The sequence below is a fragment of the Lissotriton helveticus genome, chromosome 4_1 (genome assembly GCF_964261635.1).
Source record: "Lissotriton helveticus chromosome 4_1, aLisHel1.1, whole genome shotgun sequence".
NCBI classification, from domain to species: Eukaryota; Metazoa; Chordata; class Amphibia; order Caudata; family Salamandridae; genus Lissotriton; species Lissotriton helveticus.
The window spans coordinates 802,028,580-802,049,944 of record NC_136063.1 but is presented as its reverse complement, the minus strand read 5'-3'; the positions used below and the strand labels follow the sequence as shown (position 1 = coordinate 802,049,944).

Sequence of the window (21,365 nt, the reverse complement as noted above, 5' to 3'; positions counted from 1 at the left end):
AATGGAAGATGAAACTAGAAACAATAAATTAGTATATGCATTTATTTCATCTCCTGTTTCTACCGCTTCACAATTAAATCGATTAAGCAAGGATCATCGTATGTGCAATACCCGAGTGATGTCGCCTGGAGAGAGTAGGCAACAGATTTTAGAGGGTTACTGTCAAAGACAATAAGAAAGAAAGAATGGATATCTTTGTCCATCGAACAACTCAGTATAGGAGAGGTGTGTTCCATGCACCCCGTTATACTAGAAATCACAAGGTTTAATGTAAAGAGGCATGAAATTAACAGAGTAATCAGAGTAAGAGGCTAATGTGACCTCGGCAATGTTTTACAAAAATAGTGTCCGCTATCGGTGAGTCCGACATTGAAGAGGGTAAAGGGTTTTGTTCACGACTGTCTATTATTTCATTTGTTTCTTTGCACTACAGAGCGGTGCTTCGTATTCCTGAGCTGTTTGCCAGGTGAGGCGAGGCTTTTTCTCCTTACAAATTAAGGTGAGCCCATGATTATTCTTTAGATGGGAGACATAAAATGGTTATTATACCTAGATGTTAGGTGCAATATTAAGGCAATGTGATAGCCCTTACTAATGAAGATGTGTTATCCTACCTTTTTCTTTTTCTTGTCCATTGTGTGTAATGTGGCTGCTGAATCTTGGGGTTTTCCGATTCTTTCCAGGAAGGAAACCAGAGATGAACAGGTGACATGTAGTATTTCTGTTCATGTATGTCCCTTTTTGTATATAATTTTTGCATATCACGTTTAAGCAGTAGCAATTAAGTTAATGGGTCCTGAGGAAGCGGCAGGTACAATGTGTGGCCGTTAGTTGTCCGCAGAAACATGTCGACCAAATTACCCAGTCAGTAGTTATTTGTTTGAACCATCTGACTTTTTTGCACTTGATTGATTTTAATATTGGATGTGCTTGTCTCCAGAATAAAGTTAGATTGCTTGCACTATCCAATTTTATTCAACACACATTTATTATTATTTTTTAACTTATCACTTATGCACTGCTCCAAGTTACGACCGAACCAACAATCACCAGACATCGGTGCTTAATAACTATCTCCGATTACTATCTGAGGAGATATAAAAAGGACTACCTACTGTGGAGTAGACCAAATGATGTACTGGGCGGTACAGAATACGTAACTGATGGACATATTTTCACAAAGGGTGATTGTCCTTTAGTATGTTTTTATTTTTACATCCTTAGAACATACTTTTAGGCAGCCACATACACATAGTTATGGATTTTGTTTTTGACCCACAGTTGTCCGTTGTTTCTCTCATAGTCTGTTAGGGGGATATAAACTGTGCTCAGGTCATTAAACTGTCCCTCGAACCCTCCTCTAATTGAATTAATTGGCTTATACCAAAGTGGGATGTTTAATGTACTTAAAAGTCTTTTGTAGAGTGATACACCATGTACCCAGGGCCTGTAGATTAAATGCTACCAGTGGGCCTGCAGCACGTATTGTGCCACCCATTTAAGTAGAACCTTAAAACATGACCCAGGCCTGCCACAGTTGCCTAAATGCAGCTTTAAACTGCCATGTCGACTCAACATTAGAACTCCTCTTTTATCACATATAAGTCACCACTAAGATAGGCCCTAGGAAGCCCATAGGACAGGGTCGCTGTGTAATTTCAAGGTTGGACATTTACTTTTAAGTTTTATATGTACTGGTAGTGAAAAACTCCTACATTAGTTTTTCACTACTGTGAGGCCCACTTCACCCATAGGATAACATTGGGGAATGCTTGTTACATTAAATAAGCTGTAGTTTCCAATTGGGAGCAGGTTGCTATATCATATTTGGTGTATTCTGAATTGTGGTGAAAAGCCTTATTTAACTGTAAAGTCGAGTTTGAAAAAACAATTGTTTTAAAAATGCCATTTTTAGAAAGTTGCCATTTTTCTGCCCTAAGCTCTTTTGTGGCTGTAGCCTGGCTTGGTGTAACTTACAGTTAGACTGTGTGCTTTCTGCCCAGACAGTCACACAATAGAGGGATTGGGTGTGCCTCAAAGGGAAATCAGCTGCAATATGTGGGGTGGAGCTGAGCATAGCCCCATTTACAACTGACTTGCCTTTGCACTGCCTTCACACAAAAACCCTACCTCCCTGAATTGTCACTGCAGCCTGCTTGGAGCCAGGGCAGGGTAGTTAGGGAATTTCAAGAAGATTCTCCCACCTTCCAAAAAAAGGGTACTAGGGTCTAAAAATTAGACCTTAAGACCCCTTGTTAGTACACTTCTGGACCTGTGGAGTCCTAACTTTACTACTTCTAAACTGAGAAAAATCCTAACTTTAAGACTTTCAGTATTCACAGAAGGCAATTAGGAGTCCTAAAGTTAGGACTCCTAACTTCTGTGATACCGAAATGAGTAAATGCCTTCTGTGAATGCCAAAATGAGTGAGTGCCTTCTGTGAATACCAAAATGGTAGTAAGTTTAGGATTGTTTCTTAAGTTAGTTCTGTGAATCAGGCCCTATGACTCTACGTGTCCAGAGTAGCGCAGATGCTCTGCTTATGACATTTTTTTTATTTGGTTCAAGGTGATATGTATTTCTATGGTCCTCTAAGTAACTGAACAGAAACACACAGCGCTTTATGTAACTTTCCAATAAGTACATATATATAAATATGTATATATATGTATGTATATATGTATGTGTATATATATATATATATATATATATATATATATATATATATATATATATATATATATATATATATATATATATATATATATATATATATAAATACACCGTCACCTTCCTCACGCTCTGGACCACCTCCAGCCAGGAAAAAAGTTAACGGACACGGACCATCTGTAGTGCTCCAAAGTTTTAATTAGGTGCAGAAAAAAGCCTCATGACGTTTCGGCTCACAAGAGCCTTGTTCACATGACAATGTCTATTTACAACAAGCACCATTTTATATTGTCAGTAATTGGATAACAGACGTCACATGGGAGGGAAATGTGATGCAACGAACATAGAAGAAATACTTGCTTGGTAATTCCAACGTAAAATACATGGAAAAACATACCCACAAAAGGAGAGAATATAATATCAGAACAGGGATAGTGGTCAAATACCAAAGACAATTAAAAAAAATATAATGATAATATTATTATGTACTACAATAATAACTGAAGTAAATATCAAACAACAAGTACATATGCATCATCAAGAGGTTTATAATAGACCATAAGGGACTGAGGATATATATACATTCCATCATCTCGGGGGCGTGGCTTGGCAAGCCACGATGGCGGCTGTGTCCTGCTGAGGCTCCGCGATCGGGCTAGCATCGTGCCCACTTCCTAAGATCGCTGGGAGCCTCAGCCTACAAAAATCACTCCACTGAGGCTTACCTGCGGTGAGCGTCCTCTGGCTGAGCTGCGGGGGCTGCGGACGAGCGTCGGACACCGTCCCGTCCCTCATCGACGCCGGAGCCGAGCGCCGAATGTCCAAGATGGCGGGCGCGGCGCCTTCTACCTGCGGTGGACGCCACTGAGGACCTATCCCCGAGGTGGCGGCCCTCGACGGAGAGGACGGCTGGCGGCCCCGGTGCCCCAGCGGGGAGCGGAGTAACCGCCTCACGGGCTCCTGAACCGAGCCGGACTAACTATTGCGGGAGCGGTCCGGCGCACAAGATGGCGGCCGCTGTCCCGAGGGATCACTGCATCGGCGCTCCTGCGTGACCGGGAGCCTACCCCAGCACTGTTCAGCCCGCCGCCGCGGACCAGGAGACACTAACGGAGGTACCGCCTATGTGACGCTGGGACCCCCCGGACGGCCTCGATCCCACCTGGAGGCGGTGAGTGTCGACCCCTCCTCCCCCCCCCCTCTCCTCCTGTGAATCTCGGCGCCAGTGACCCGGCGGCCTCCTGCCCCCGCTGGGGCCCGCCGAGGGGTCGTGGACGGCGTTGGCCCTTGCTCAAGTGGGGGGGGGAGCCAGAACGCTCCTACTACATTGCGTGGCCCGGTGGACCCGGGTGCCTGGCCCTAAGATGGCGCCCGCAGGGACCAGGGCGCCCTGATTGGCGTGGACTCCTCCCTGCAGACATGATGCTCCACTGACCCCGAGGCGAGAACACACCACACCGGGGTCGCTCATCAACCCGAGCCCCCACCCCCCGAACCCTGATCGCCTGCTCCTCGGCCCCCGGGGTCGCCTGAGGGGGCGGAGCCCGACCTTACTTACAAGCACCCTATCTCCGGGGAAGCCTGGACTGTGGAAGCAATGCCCTTCTGATGCGTATCTCCTGACGCCAGGGCTGTCACCCCCTTGCAGCCGCAAGTTACTCTTCGCGCCCCGAACTGGCAGGGGTCCCCTAACAGGAAGACAGTGATTGCCCCGGGACCAAGAGGGACTAGAAGCCCGACCTGCACCGAGCTGCTGCCTACCCGGATACGCAGAGGAAAGGTGGCCGGCTGACTGCGGGGTGCACGGAGGCCCGGGCCCTCCCCATCTCTGACTACACTCATGGGGAAAACGAGGCCCACGCAGACGACGGCTGTCCCCGAGACGGCCCCCGAGAGAATGCCGCAAACGAGAACATGGACGCAAGCCAACGCGTCGCAAACCGACCCCACACTGTCGGCAAAGTTGGATCAGGTGTTGGCGGCAATTGAATTGTCCCGCCTATCAATGGAGGAGAGATTGGGCGTCCTGACAACGGACATCAGTTTAATCCGCGACGACCATCGCAAGTTGGCGGACAGAGTGAAAGACGGAGAACGGATTGTGACTGAGCTGCAGCCTGCGGTGAAAACACAGGGGGCGGAACTGAAGGAGGTCCTGCACCGCGTGGCGGCCCTCGAGGAACGCACAGTGGACCTGGAAGGGCGCTCGAGACGCTGTAACATCCGCGTTCTGGGCTTGCCGGAAGGGATTGAGAACTCGGACCCTCTGACATACATGGAGCTCTGGACCAAATCTTTCACGCCGGAGGCGGAAAGGTCGGCATATTTTTCCATTCAAAGAGCCCATAGGGTTCCGGCCCGGGCACCCAAGCCGGGCCTCCCTCCGCGACCCATGCTGGCTAAATTCTTGCATTTCCGAGACCGCGATGCGGTGCTTCGTGCGGCCCGAACGGCGGGCCCCCTCCAAGTGGAAGACCAGCACGTTATGGTGTTCCCGGACTATGCCCGAGAGATCCAACTCCAGTGTTCCACCTACCTAGACGTCAAGAGGCGTCTCCGCGCAAATGATCTTCAATATTCCCTGCTGTTCCCGGCCCGCCTGAAAGTACTGCACAAGGGGAAAGCCCTCTTTTTCAACACGGCGGAGGAAGCACAGGATTGGACTGAGTTTCACTGCCCAATAATCCCTAATCCTGGACCCCAGAGAGCACGCAACAACGACTTCAGACGCCCCAGACGACGAGGTGCGAGCCGTGCTCGATCAGGCCGCCCCAAAAGCCAGACATCATTCCCCACGGGCTCACCCGACCTCACGCAAATCATGCAGGAGCGACGAGATGCCTTGAGAGCGGTGACCGACCTGCACACGTCACCCATAGCGTCGGATTTGGAGGGTCGACCGCACCTGTTCACCCCTGAGAAAGACCGGGACAGTGACGGAACAATGTTGGGGATTGGACCAATCTCCTCGCCCCTTGTTACGACGCACACCTTGGAGGCTACCCTGGCTGACCGACCTGGCACCTCTTCATGATGGATGAACTTTCCACTAATATATCCTTCTCATGGTGGCCTATTGTATTGCGCGACGTCTAGGAGCCTAGACTGCTTTGTCTAATAACTGTGAGCGCTTGCGAGCGATAGTCGCTTCTCCTACAAGAGCCCGACCCGCGCACAGGCCCAGCAGCGACACACGCTGCCGCCCCCGCTGTTATCCGTTGTATTTTTCTCCCCTAGTGGGACACTAGTTTGGATATGCCACCCCCGGTGAGATATCCTCAGTATTGGGACTGTTTCCCACCCAAGGTTCTATCTGTTGTTAATTCCCTTAGTCCCTCCCCCATGATTGTGGAAGCTTGGCGCACTAGGAGTACACGTGACACATACACACTGGCGGCCGACGGGGGCTGCAGGGGGGTCCCTCTCCCACTCACGACACCGTACGAATGGCAGACTCACGTTCAGACATTAATGTCCTTACACTGAATGTGCGAGGCCTACACACGCCCAGCAAACGCTACTCTGTTTACTCATACATTAGACGTATGTCAGCCAGTATTGCATTTTTGCAAGAGACACACATGAACACTACCGAACTCACTCGCTTGCAGGTCAAATGGCGAGGGACCCTCTGTGCCACTCACTATTCAGCGTTTGCGCGTGGCGCGTTAATTTGGGTCAGGCCAGGTACACCCTTCCGAGAGCTCCGGCGGGTGGTGGATAGAGAGGGCAGGTATGCGTTTCTAGAGGGGATACTCGATGGCCAGGGTATACTCCTTGGTAGCATTTACGCCCCCAACACGGACCAGGATAAATTTTGGGACCACCTCACGGGCGTTTTGGCCCAGTTCACTACAGTTCCGTGGGTATTGGGAGGTGACTTTAATTGCACACTGGACCCCACCCTGGACCGCTCGCATCCTCCCCCCGCACACTCCCCGGCTCCCCGACAGGCAGAACTCTTCAGGGCATGGACCGCGCACTGGGCAATCACTGACGCATGGCGACACCTGCACCCACTGGCCCGCATTTACTCCTTCCACTCGATTCCACATAACCTCAGGGTCCGTCTGGACCGTTTCCTCTGCTCTGCACCAATCCTCCCTAAGATCACATCCACAGATTACCTAGGTCGGATCCTCTCGGATCATGACGCTCACATCATCCGTCTAACCTGGCGCCCCCCACACCCGCCTGTCCCCACCTGGCGCCTCCCTAGGGACTGCCTTTCAGATCCAGTATTCAGAGACACACACGAAACCAGCATCCGCGACTACTTTACGCATAACACAAACACGGCATCGTCGGTACTGGTGGAATGGGACGCGTTTAAGGTGGTGGCGCGGGGAGAATGCATCAAGCAGGTGGTGGGAGTCCGACGCACCTTGGAACGGACGCTCCAAGCTACAGAACAATCTCTGGCCGCACTCACTAAACGGCCTGACCACTCGATGGAACACGCCGTGCTCACGGCCAAGGCTAAGACGGAGTATCAGACTGCCTGCGCTGACCTCCGAAGATACAATTTTAGGGCTTACGCCTCTAGGGTGCATAAGGACAGAGACAAAACTGGAGCACTACTGGCCTGGATGGCGAGGCAGGATACCGAAATCAGGCCTATCACGGATATTGTCGATCCAGACGGTGTACTGGTGCGCTCGCAGGCCGAGATCCTCCTAGCGTTCCAACGTCACTATACACAAGTGTACGGGACCCCGGCCCAATACTCCCCATTCTCTGTGGATCGTTTTTTGGATCCACTGACACTGCCCGCAATATCGGATGTAGACAAGCGTGCCCTGGACGCCAGGATAAAACCCTCTGACATCACCCAGGCAATTCGTGCCATGTCCCGGAATAAAGCGCCGGGACTGGACGGCTTCCCGCTGGAGTACTACTCGACATTCTCTCCCCTAGTGGTCCCCCATTTGTCACAGGTGTTCGGGCGTCTCTTCATCTGGGGAGGTTACCCCAGTCACTGCGGGAATCCGTGATTGTCACCTTTCCCAAACCCCACAGAGATCCACTCCACATGGGGTCGTATCGCCCCATCATGCTCCTGTCGGCCGACTGTAAAATCCTGGGGAAAATTCTGGCTGATCGTTATGCGCAAGTCATACGCCCGCTGGTCCACCCCGACCAATGCGGCTTTGTTCCGGGGAGGAACACCTCCCAGAACCTCCGCCGAATCTTCCACGTTCAAGACCAGATACGTGGCAGATTTCCCCGCGCCGCCTGCCTTATTATGGACCTGGAGAAGGCGTTTGACACCCTCACCTAGCCCTATCTCTTCTCAGTCTTGCAGCGCCTAAATATCGGCCCGACGCTAATAGCGTACACATGCCTCTTGTATACCGACTTGACCACACGGGTACGTATCGGGAATCGTATATCACCAGCGTTCGCAGTCCGACGAGGCACAAGACAAGGGTGCCCCCTGTCGCCTCTCTTATTTGCGCTAGCAGTCGAACCGCTGGCGGTTCGGCTCCGTCAGGAAGGTGTGGATTGGGGCATCCCACTTGCGGACAGCACGCATTGCGTATCCATGTACGCGGATGATCTTCTCATATACGTCCGAGACATCGATACGGACCTGACCCCTATAGGGGTGACGCTGGCGGACTTCGCAGAGGCCTCGGGACTACAGGTGAACTGGGACAAGTCCACAGTTTACCCCTTACACCCGAGCCTGCCCCCCCGGGAAGTCGGGCTCGGAGCGCATAACCTCTCATGGTCTGCAGAAGCCCCCCGGTACCTCGGTGTCCGCTTGTACCATTCCCCAGCTGACCTTTTCGAGGGGAATCACCGCAGGGCACTTGCCAGCCTGCGCCCGGCGGTCGTTTTCTGGAATAAACTCCCACTGGCCCCGATAGGAAGGATAGCTCTGGCCAAAATGGTAATGCTCCCCCGACTCCTTTACCACTTCACGAATCTGCCGGTAATACCACCCAGATCCTTCTTCCGCGACGTAGACTCCCTCCTAGGGACCCTTATTTGGGGCGAGGGCCGCCATAGGGTCGCCCTAAAAACCCTCCAGCTTCCCACGACGATGGGAGGACTCGGAGCTCCGTCCTTTGAGTCATATTTCCTCGCGGCACAACTCCAATGGCTGTCATACTGGACAGCGGATCGTTACCCTCAGGAGACTGTCACCTCGACCGGCAGAATCGCAACCCCGGAACTCACCCGTCTTCTTCTCCCGGGCACCAAGCCGCGGCGCACGTATCCCCTCCAAGTGGCGATGGCGCGCCGGTGCATGATGCGGATCCACCGAATGTCCCCCAATAGACCTCCGTACTCCCCGTTGTTGCCATTGATAGGCAGCCCCAGGCAAGACTCCTACTTCACGGCTCCGTGCTTCACCGAATGGTCGCAATGTGGCATCACGGATCTGGAGTCGCTCTTTGAGGGAGGCCAGTTAAAATCACTTGACCGCCTGACCGCTGAATACGGGCTCCCCCCGGGCCAATTTCTCAGATATCGACAGCTGATTGACGGATACCGGCCCCATTTTAACCTCCGTACTGGCGAGCCAGACACGCATCCAGTGATACACGCTGTCCTGCGTATGGGGGTGGGACGCCACTTAGTCACCTGGCTGTATAAATCCATCCGGGAACTCTCACACGCACCCCTGACGACCTTGCGGGCTACATGGGAGGAGGACATAGGTCGCGCGCTACACGACTCGGAGTGGACTAAAGCGCTCGAAGCCCCAAAGCGCGTCTCTAGGAACGCCCGCTTCAAGAACATCCAATACTATATCCTACACAGGGCGTACCTCACCCCAGCGCGATTGCAGAAGTTCTATCCCTCCACACCATTCCTGTGCCCCAGATGCTGCTCCCCTGCTGCAGACTTTCGCCACATGTTCTGGAGCTGTCCAGACCTTCACCCCTTTTGGCGAGCGGTACACAACACACTGTCAGAACTGACAGGTCTCACTACACTATCCACCTGGGAATCTAGCGCGTTAGGCATCTTTCATGTCCCTAAGAAAGCCCCGGTACATAGACGCTTTGTGTCCTTAGCGCTCCTGCTGGCGAACAGATGCATAGCCATGCGCTGGCGATCCCCGGAAGGTCCCCCTATAGCAGCTTGGACGGGGGCGGTCAGTAAATGGGCGGCGGCGGAAGAAGATGCCCTTAGAGAAGAAGAAGCCAGGGGTGCGCGTAAATTTCCCATATCCATGGAATGGGCCATGCTCCTCTACAGTTTCCGACAGTCCACGCAAGTGAGTGACCCACCTACTCCTCCCCCCCCCCGACCCGAGAAGACCGTTGACGTCTATCTGGTGTCCCCCTCCCCTGGGTAGGTTCCTGATGCCCCCTGCATCCTGATTGACTTCCCACCCTTCTGAAGTGCAAGCTGAATAGCTCCTTGGGCCCCCCGCCCCCCCTCCCCGGCGCCCATCACCGGTATTTCGTCCACGCTAGCGCCCACATGCTTCCCCCCCACAGTTTTGTCCCCCCCCCCGTTTTCTGGTAGCACCATTATATGGGCTGTACAGACCCCGATCCAACGCCCTCGAGACGGGACATTATATTCCTGTAATCATTCACTATCCTCCTGGCTATGCAGGCTCACTGCCTCCTAACCTGCAAACATGATTGCTCAATATGTACTGATTACTGGAGGAACTGTATATTTGTACCAGATGTATAAACAAAAAACACGTTGCACGCATGGCTGAATGTTGAGGCCACGTCAGCGGCTTATTTACACTGTACCGTATACTCTGATGCAACAATAAAACAAATTTCAAAAAAAAAAAAAATACATTCCATCATCTCTGCCACCGCCGAGAATGAAGAGGCCACATCAGGGGAAACAGGTGAGAACAGCCTTTATTCCACCGCAGCAGGTAGGAAAACAGTACAGCCCGCTGTCATGGCGAATGCATTTCGGCTAAAGGATAGCCTTCATCAGCGCCACGGGTGTAGGTGCATCAGGTGGCGGCAAGATTTCTTAACATAGTGTCCCGCCACTTCTGATTTGTCCAGCTTTGCTCCACCCCCGTCGGCCCAAATGCCTACGCAAATGTCTCTCAGGAAGTCGTATCACTATTAATGACTACTGATCCCAAAATGCAGTGTCTATTCTGGAAAACGTTGCGTGGGGATGACAAAGCGTTGTTATGGTGAAAAGCTGAATCCCCATATAATATATATATATATATATATATATATATATATATACACATACTGTGATATTGTGATTATAGTTTGCTAACTGGAAATTGTTTGTTCGTTTGAGCACCCTGTAGTTAGCATGTTCTCTCCGTTAACTCAGATTCCTTCCCATACCCCCAAATCTTCCCTCGTTTCTTTCAATAACAGGCTCCAAATGCGTTGATTTTTTGATTGCCTTACACCAATTCACCCACTTTCTCCAGCTACGTATATATGGGCACCCTTCTTCATCACAGTGCCATGCTATGTTGAAACGGACAATACATGGGCCCGTATTGTACAGAATCAAGTTACACCTGGGAAGTGCCAAATTTATGTCTATATCCTAGGATTCCCCTTCTTGGACATAGATCAAAATACACTCCTAACTCATCAGTGAGGTCAGAAAATTTCAAGCCAAAATTCATATATATTTGTCCATTCCCAACTCTTTAGTGAGGTCAGTGTGAATTTTGAGCCAACATTCTTATATATTCGTCCATTCCCAACTCTCCCAAATTGAGTGAATGAAGCGGCCGGAGCTACAGACTTTGGAATTGGGGAACGAGGTTTGAACTACATCTCTGCTCAACATCCTATGATTCTGGGCGACTCACTTAGACCCTTATGCACAAGTGCTCCTGTTAGGAAATTGTAAATTGCTAAATTGAATGGTTTGCAATTTGCGACTTCTTAACAAAGAGTGGATTTGGTAAATGCACACCAACTTTTACCGAATGCATTTGTATTTTGTGAACCAACCTATGTACTAATAGGGCGGTTTAAAAAATGCAAAATAATAGTGGATCGCAATTCAACCTACCTTGTTAACATGCATGAGGTAGGTCTTAAATTGAGACCTACCACGATTGGCTGCATTCACCGGCATGGTGACCTGCTAGGGTCAGCAGATCACTGTGTCTGTAATTGCTTTTAAATAAAGGAATATTTTTTTTAATGCCGCCTGTTTTCCCTGAAGGAAAACGGAATGCGTTTGAAAATGAAGTTAAAAAATACATAAAACTTTTTGAGAGCAGGCAGAAGTCCCATAGTCTAAAGCCTGCTCCTAAATTTTTTTTCAGTGAACAGTCACAACGGTAAGTGGTCCCTCGGAAACCCCTTCCCGTTTTTTAATTGCTTGCCACCTCCCTTGAGGACCCAAGATAATTATACATTTTTGTGACTGGTAAAATATAAATGTTTGGCGACCGGATTTCATTGCAAAATATAAATACATTTCTAAAGGAAACAGTATATTGAAGGGACACCCTTAATACGACCCTTCCAAATCCCGATATGGTATCTATTCCCAAACACTAATTGCGGTCCAGTAAGATTCAGAAGCATCTTATTGTTTCACAAATTAGTTTTAGTGAATTAAAAAATACCATTTTGTGATCAGAAAGGCTCAGATTTTACAAAGTGGAGCCTCACCAACTGTAACATAGCTTAGTACATGAGAACCTTAACGTCCCAAGTGTCTACACATTTTTATTGTCTGGTTCTCTTATAAAGCGCTCTGAAGACCTTTGAACAAGTTTGTGCTCTATAAAGATGCAAAACAACAAATACTTTTACTAGGTGCATGGCTTTGTCCCCAGCAGAATGGCTTGTTGCAAGCCCTTATACCGCTGTTGAAAGCTGAAGATGGGCTGCATTTGGGAGTTAGATGTGCTTCAGCCAATATGTTGCCTTGAAAAAGTGCATCTCTACAGGTCTGGATTGTGTTGTTTATCACTTTCCGTTGGTTGGCTTAAAGTGCTTCCCTATCACTGCATTACTGTGTCAACTGACTGTACGTCATGCAAGTCTCTGGATTTGTGTACACCTGGTGACGTCAGCACCAAAAGCCCTTAGACTATTGTGTATGGCTGTCGAGTCAAGTTCAGATGTAGTAGCCGCAGTATGCCCACCCTCTCCGAGCCATAAATAAATAAATAAATGTAACTTCAATGTTTGGGGTAATACACCCCCTAATAAATATATTTTCTGTTAAATAGTTGGGTACAGGTGCTTTAAGTCGGGTATGGCGAGGTCTCTGTCGAATTTGACGAGTCATTTTGACACACACACAGACAAAACCACACACACAGTCTCTCCCTCTGTTTTGAAAGTCTTAAACATGTTTGGTTATCTAACCAAATATTGTGTTTTGTCTCACCAAGCACTCCCATCAATCCATATTCTTCTCCTTTTCCACTGCTCCTGAAGCCCCTCTCATGCACCCTGCTTATCTATAATGTATTTTAACATTCTATACCAGGGTGATTGTTGGAAAATCAGAAGCTCGACCCCCCCGCCCAAATCTTAGAGACCTAGCTACTCCCCTGCCAGTCAGAACCAATATCTCAGCTTCTGAAATGCCATATGTGTGTTTCCATGCTTCCGTGTTTGTAATGCATAAAAGCTCAAAGAGGGCCCTTGCTGAATCGAGTTTGCGTTGATTTTTTCACAACACCGGGAAAAATCTCTTTCTGCACATTTTGTTTTCCTTCCTCATGTGCTAGAAGTAATCTGAAGTGTTTACTTTGAGAGATCGATGCTCCCTCTTTTCTCAGCTGGTTGGTACTGGATCAGTTCTCTCCCAGCTGCTGAGCAGCCTCCCTTTCTTCTCATTGTGCTGAGTATAATAGAGGCGCAGGTGTGGACCAAGCAATCCACATTCATGCATGGCATGGTTTTCCCATTTCCACTTCATAAACTTAAGGCCTGATAGTGGCTTGTGATCTCAATCAGAGTCGCTTTGAAACCAGCCGAGGCCCGTGCTGGTAAGACCGGTGGAGCCGGGTTGGGGGGGATTCGACAAACGACTACGAGGGAAAATTAAATAAATAAATAATTTTCCCCTGTCATCTGTTGACATTAATTCTGCCTATCTTGCATCAAATGTGCTTAACCCCTCCCATGCTGATGACGGGCTCAGCTCGTCATCAGCCACGGTGCTCGTGTGCTGATGACGAGCGGAACTCGTCATGGCCGTTAGAACGCTCACACGTGGGATAATTCCCCTGCTGTGCTGAGCGTTCTAAAGACCGGGCGTGGCCGTGACGAGCTCAGCTCGTCATCAGCACACGAGCACTGTGGCTGATGACGAGCTGAGCTCGTCATCAGCACCGGGGCGCTGTGCGCGCCCCCAGCACAGCGGGGGAATTACCCCCGCAGAGAAGGGGTTAATCATGTGACTATTGGCTTTTCTGTTGAAAGCCCAGCACTTTCCCAATCCAAGTGAAGCAACATTTGGGAGATTAACACAATCTGAAAAGAAAGACCCAAACTTCTTCAAACCTGTTGTACTACTTTGAGAGTAGAAGGATATTATAAAACATTATGCTGTGCTTTAAGAGCTGTACCTCCTTTTACATGCACAATATTATGTAACTTTTGATCCATTTACTCTGGGGGGAAAAAAGATTTCTGAAAGCAGAATATGCACAGGGGCTCTGTAATGGCAGAGGAGAACCTCCCCCCTGCTAAAAGATAAAAACGTAAAGGATAATAAAAGCATTTTATTATAGTTTCATTTTTGCCTGTCTGACAGCCGATGACGCGAGTCTTCAGCGGGGTAGGGCCAGGCAATCATGGGTGACAGACATGGTAGGGGGAGGAGTGGGGGGCACTTTTAAGTGCGCTTATCAGTTTGGCCAGCAGTCTTAGGCCGTCCAAACAGACATGCGCACTTAGGCTTCTCCAACCCAGCTGTGTTTCACAGCTGGGTTGGAGAAACGCCATAGGCTCCCAGGCATTGTCTGAGCAGCAAACCAGTCCGCTTAGACCAATCCCAATGACCAATCCCAATTCTTCTTTCATGCTGGGGAGAGAAGCGCTTGGATTGACATCTGGGAGCCTGTGCAGTGTGCAGCTGGATTCAAGGATCGGAAGAGAGGAGCAAGGCGGCGGCCGTCGAAGTGGCAGGTAAGTGCAATTGTAATAATTTTACTTATGGCTTCCATTTTGATTGTTTTCCTCATCCCTCTGTCCCACTACTACGCAGCCACCACTGAATATGCAGCAGATTACTGGGTATATGTCATCTGATGTAACCTGGCTCCAGATTTGCATATTTTCAAAGTCCTTGTCTATGCCTATGTCCATTGGAAATCATTAGCAATGATAATATTTAGTATAGAAGGAGCGAAGTTGCTCATGAAAGGTGTAGTGTCTCTCTTCTAATCATCAGAGTTCACACTGAAGATACAGCATTGATCCTGTGTTGTTCGTTTGAACAACTTTGGTGGTCTTTGGCTGGGACCCCCGCCGTCCTAGGAAGACTGGCAAGGCCCTTGTAAAACTGCCCACCGGATTATGAGGATAATCCTGGGCGGGCAGTGCTGTAGTGGTCTCGTGACAGCGGTATGTGAGGCTCATAGGAGAACCAACACAGCATACAGCTGCCGTGACAGTGCCGACTACTCGTCCGTGCACGGTGTGGCATTCACCTTGTCGTGCATGCCACACTGTGCACGCAGACCATGCACCTGTGGGGTGTGCATGTCATGTGCCACCTGCACCCACCCCATGGGCAGTTTGCTTAGGGGCCCTGTTGGGGTACCCCTCCTTGCCCTTCCGCCAGCTTTTTCATAGCGGGATCTTACCATGAAAAAGCTTGCGGAAGGGCAAGTTGTAATATGGATGCCCACTCCATTCCTCCCCACTTCGCCAGCTCTGCGGGATCCAGGATCTTGGCGGTGCCGGCAGTGTCGTAGCGGGCTGGTGATGGTCCGACCACCGCAATTCTAATACAACAGGCGGGCTGCAGTGGTCGGACCACCACCGTAAGTACGGCGATCCCAAGACTGCCGCACTCGTAAGAAGGCCCTCAGAGTGAACCACTGATTTACATTAGTCTGTAATGCAGTTTCTCTCTACTGTGATGCATTACATTTTCCTCGAAGGCATATTACTGCACTTTTGTGAGTGTGGGGATTTCATGTTTTGTCTTATAGATACGAATTTGTTCTGCTCAGAATTCCCACATGCTGACATGCTTTCTCTTTCCAGTCTAACTTGACAGGCACAATGTGCTAGGAGATGAAGCATTTTCTGGCTGCTCTACATGTCAGTTAAAAGCAGCCTCAAGAAACATACACATATACATACATACCTATAGGATAGGATTTTGACACTTCGGGTCAAAGCTATTCATCTTCGCCACTTGCCATATATTATACCAAATCTGATACATGGGATTCTGCAATTTCTGCAATAAAAGTCCATCTCAAATTTCTTTATAACCCTGTGACTTGTGATGCACCCAGTTGCCGATTATAAAGAAATGGTATCAGAACTCAACTGTTATAACTTATTAAAGTTGAGTTCTGACTTCGCAATGCGTGCTGCTAGAGCCAGCAGCTGAGGTGAAAAGCACACCAGGTCAAGGAACATTTTTTCTTTTTTAAACAACACACGTATTAAACTGACTCAATTATCTTTTTGCAAGAATGTCTCACAGCTTTTTTGAGGTATTTGATTTTGCACTAGAGATTTTAGCTTTTATTCTTCATTTTTTGCAAATATGTTCTCTCTTTTATATGAAAGAGCTACGTACCAAAGATTCAAGTGGTTTGTGGAGAATGTGATGGTGTGACCATGCATTATAAGGGATAAAGTATCCCCTGCCATACATGATAAGGATATTGCAAGTCACCATTGAGTTCCATAACCATATAAAAGAACATAGACTAGTTCCTCTATATGGTCGTGGAACTCCTCAGTGACTTGCAATATCCTTACAATGTATGGCAGGGGGTATTTTATCCCATATAAAATCATTTTTTGGGGTTTCTCTTAAATATTAGCCTGAAACCCCCCACAATCAACAATAGCTGTAACATATTATTAACTTCCCAAATAAATATTTCCACAATATACCTTTCGAAATGATGTTCTGACATTGTTGACATCTCTCCTGGAACTGCAGACATCCCGAAGTGTTCTTTTGAAACTCTGTACATAAAGCTGGGTCATGTCCAGACAAAATTCTGGTAAGGATTGCCCTAGAATCTGTAAGACAAATGTGTGTGCTGTATTAAATGCACCTTCTTGTGATATTTATGCACTTTTGATTTTTAAAACTATCTTTTTTCGCATAACAATACCAATTGATACAATATTGTCCATCAGTAATATTGTATGCTGAAAATCGACTACCACATTAGCATGAAGGTAAGGATACGTAGGTAGGTATAGACTTGCTATATTGTACTTCATGTCTATATACCTTTAAGACAGATTTACCTTGAAGGTGTGGAGATATGGAGTTATCTTTAAGGTGCCTACATGTGAAGTTAAGATTAGTACATTTTTACTTACCTTTCAATCCAAACCTTCACAATTTTGAAGTAGTCAGTACACTGGATATTATATTTTGGCAGGATTATCGTTACATCTCAAGATTGTTGTTGAACTCTTATTTTCTGCACTCACCTGTAAGCCTTTTCCGATGCGAATACTAGTGATCGGGGCTGTATTGTAGTGTGTGTCACATAAAAAAAGAGGTAGTAGAAGTTGATGCCTATGGTTTTGGCATTATACAAGAATGTTCCATCTCTCAATCACTAATCATTAGGAGAAAGGTCAATCCAGAAAGGGTGATTGATGAAGACACAAGCAGGAACCGGAAGGCCAAATCATCAGTACAGAATAGTCATCGTATGTAAACAGTAGAAGCAGTCACGCATGAGGGAAGACATATATAAAAGTGCTAAAGAAAGCAAGTATCATAACACAACCCCAGGATCATGCGTTTAGAGCCGCATAGAGTGAGAATAGCACAAATGCTGGTAGGCACCAGCTATGGTCAGGACATCTGGAGAGCAGAGATGTAGAGCCAAAAAAGGCACACTGTGTCAAAAAATTAGAAGGAAATATACAGCAGCAAGGCACACATGGTCATACAACCTCTGGTACAGAGGTAGTGGCAGCACTCTTAGGTGCAATGTGGAGTAGGTAAGGTCCGATAGAGCCCTAAATATCCCTGGATGTAGGGGGTTGGAGCAGAGTGCATGTTTCAACACGATGATTGCAAGTCGCCATGTGTTGCAGCCAATCCACATAGGTAGGAAAACTAAATTATATCTCTATACCTAATCAATATTAAACAGCGTTCTGATGTTAAGACCATGGACGTCCTTTAGTTGTTGCCAGGGGTTGCAGCTGCATCCCCTGACTTGCTCATAGTGACCCCTGACACTGCCGTTGCGACCCCTGGCCTCAGAGGTGGCAAAACCAGTGCCAAGAAGACAAAGGTGGCTTTGTCCTTCTTGGTTTCAGAATTTTATTATTAAGTAGGGTGTATAATTGTACATTATTCACCATTAATGTAATAAAAACTGGAGTATCAAGTATGTTAAAAAGTTTTTGAATGTTTGTTGTGTGCATGCTTGTTGGTGAGAGTGTGTGTGGGGGAGGGAGTGTTTATGTGCAAGCGTGTGTGTATGTGAACATTTTGTGAGTGAAAGTGTCAGCCAGTGATAGGACTGGAAATAAATGAGAATACATGTCAGTAAGCAAGTATGAGTGAGAATGATGGAGTGAAGATATGAGTGAGTGCAGTGCAAGTCAGTTTGAGTAGCTGTGAGTAAATCCGTTTAGGAATGAGTGACAATGTGTGAGTGAGTGCAAGAGAATGAGAATAAATGAGTCCAAGTGAGTGAGAATGGTTAAGTAGGAGTGAGTAGGTGATAATGAATATGAGTTAATGGATGTAAATTAGCATCAATTAGAATGTGATATGCTTGTGAGTCTGCATAATGCTCTTGCACAGTATCCGTACGGGCATACCAGAGACTATTATTATCAGACAGGGACCTGGCATAGTAGAGGTTATTTTTTGTATATGGGGGTACCCATAGAAAATTTTGAAAAAAGGGGTAAACTCCTGTGGTGTGTCAGGTTTCATTGGCTTGGGACATCATGAAAGGACTTGTGTATTATTTAACGAGTGCCCTTTCATAGCCCATGGCTTTTTAGAAGGTTTATATGAAACGTTTGCTTTAAAATGGACTATTTGACCATTGTTTTCCCAAATTGTCTTCTGCAGAGAATTCCCCCCCCCCCACCTCCCCAAACCCATTCGAAAGAGCTCTGGTTAATTCGCTCTGCTCAGTACAATTTAGGGCAAGTATTGTATTACATACACCCCATCACTGTCAGTGGTTATGGCAGAACCCTATTATATGTGAATCCAAAAGAGAAATTTGTGTTGTAGTTTTATGTTAATCACACATAATGTAACTTCAGTGATGTCAATTATTATGATGTCATCCGGGTTAAGGGCAGGGCACATCACTTCCTGGGAAGATTTGAGGTTAAAGGTCATGTGATGTCACTTCCTTTGATATTAATAAGCTCAAGGGGTGTGTAAAGTAAATTCCGCTACACCTGGCGTTTTGATGAACTGACGTCCATGGTTAAGACTCTTACGGCCACATGCATCATTGTTGCCGTTTGCGATTTCTTAATTGCGAAAATTAAGGAATCGCAATTAAGAAATCGCAAACGGCTATGCATCAAGAAATCGCAATTTTTTTTGCGATTTCTTAAATTTCCTTAATTGCGATTCACAATTTGCGAATCGCAATTAAGGAATCCCTTCCCATTGATTCCTATGGGCCTAGAGGCCCATAGGAATGAATGGGATGCCATTTTCATTTTGCGATTCGCAATTAAGGAATTGCAAAATGAGAATGCTATTTCAAGGGTGCAGAGGGGGGGGGGTCCAAAGGACCCCCCCTGCACCCCTGAAATTTATCTTTAAGAACATTTTTCACACACACATGCCCCAAGGGCATGTGTGTGTGTAAAATGAAACTTTGAAAAATGCACTTTTGTGCATTATTCAAAGTTTTCGCAAATTACCATGAAGGTGAACTTCATGGTAATTTACCTCTCCCTATTTGCGAATTCGCAATTTCAAAAGTGTGATGCATTGCATTTAAGAAATCTCAAATTGCGATTTCTTAAATGCAATCGCAATTTAAGAAATCGCAACATAATTGCGATTCCTTAAATTGCGAAAAAATAAAAAAACATGAGGCATCCCAAAAAAGGAAATTGCATTCGCAAACGGCAGAATTTTGCGATTCTCACCGTTTGCGAATGCAATTTACCTTGATGAATGTGCCCCTTAGTCCATATTATGTTCTCTGCGAGGAAGAACTAAAATTAATTTATTGACTGTAAAATATCTATGTTTTCCTACCGTGCCAAACTATAGTGGGGGTAAATGCCATAAAGTGAATGAACAAAAATTTGAGAATCTTATAACTTTCTAGAAAATTTGGGAAGGAGCCTGCTTAAGGACATTCTCTGATCCAGAGGCAGGTCAAATGATGCACATTTCTGTACATTTTATTTCATGTTGGTACCACATGCATCTACGACTATTGCCAATATGCTTTAAACATGATAGGAGCATCTGTTCTTGCCATAAAATGCAGATTTTTATAACTAACGTATGTTGGAAGGCCCTGGTTATATTTAAGACACATAAATGAATATCCTTCCGCCTCAGTGTTGTTAATATTTTACATATTATCCCACCCTGAAAGCTGTCTATTATTTTTCTTTTGTTTTTAAACAACACTTCGTTGAATTTTTAACAAGGTGCACAGTACATTTTAAATCAATTTGCTGCAAAGCATAGTCCACCGTTGAATCCGCTGGATGGATTCAGTTCATGGAGTCTCTGAATCTGTTCTCCCGTTACATATTTGATGCTAACATTTTGGGATAACATAACAATGACATGTATACTCATCTCCTGCTTTAATACCTTTCTCCTTATTGCCCAGGATCTCTATGGAGCATATTAGCAAGAACCTCGTTAAAATTATCGCCGTTTTAGCGGCAGGAAACTGCCGCTAAAACAGCGATAATGGGCTTGATAATATGCCCTGGAGAATTCCAATAGAAGCCCAGGTTAGATTTCCTGGGCTTCTATTGAAATTCTGTAACGCATATTAGCAAGCCCATTATCCCAGTTTAGCAGCCGTTTCTTGCCGCTAAAACAGCGATAATTTTAACGAGGTTCTTGCTAATATGCCCCTAAGTTCTTTCCAGGGCCCCATATCTTATCAAGCTGGGTTGGGCTGCCCTGTTTTCCTATCCCCTTCTTCCAGCACTCACACACCAATCTAGACTTTTTTGCCCACTCATCCACGTTGGGCAGTTCATCGCTTCCCCATATCCCTTGCCACATTCCTCTCTGCCATCATTCGTGCTACATTGCACAATGTATGGGGTTGTCGGGCGAGTGTTACATCTTTCCATGTCCCCAATAGTACGGTCTCTTTTGGCATATCAAAAGTGATTCCAAACACTCTCGAATTTGGGCTTGACACCTCCCTGGGAATGGTTGTATTTTGTCCAATCCCACCATGTATGTCAATTGGTTCCTCTGCACCTTCTCAGGAAATTTCTGTCTGGGATTAGTCCAAATTTCTCAATTGTTACAGCAAGCCCGATGGAGCATTTTTAGTTGTTTCATTCTAAAGCATGCTTTTACAGCCACCACTCGTGGGTACT

The 21,365-nt window shown here is 47.1% G+C and overlaps 1 protein-coding gene across 3 annotated transcripts in view; it reads right to left on the bottom strand.

The window, feature by feature from the left end:
• Nucleotides 1-21,365, bottom strand: part of CLUL1 (clusterin like 1) — a 220,371-nt gene that overhangs the window by 77,503 nt on the left and 121,503 nt on the right. For all 3 annotated transcript variants that reach the window (XM_078685688.1, XM_078685689.1, XM_078685686.1), the window contains one exon: nt 16,710-16,841. In XM_078685688.1, coding sequence (XP_078541814.1) covers nt 16,710-16,841 — 132 coding nt within the window. The remainder of the gene's footprint in view (nt 1-16,709; nt 16,842-21,365) is intronic.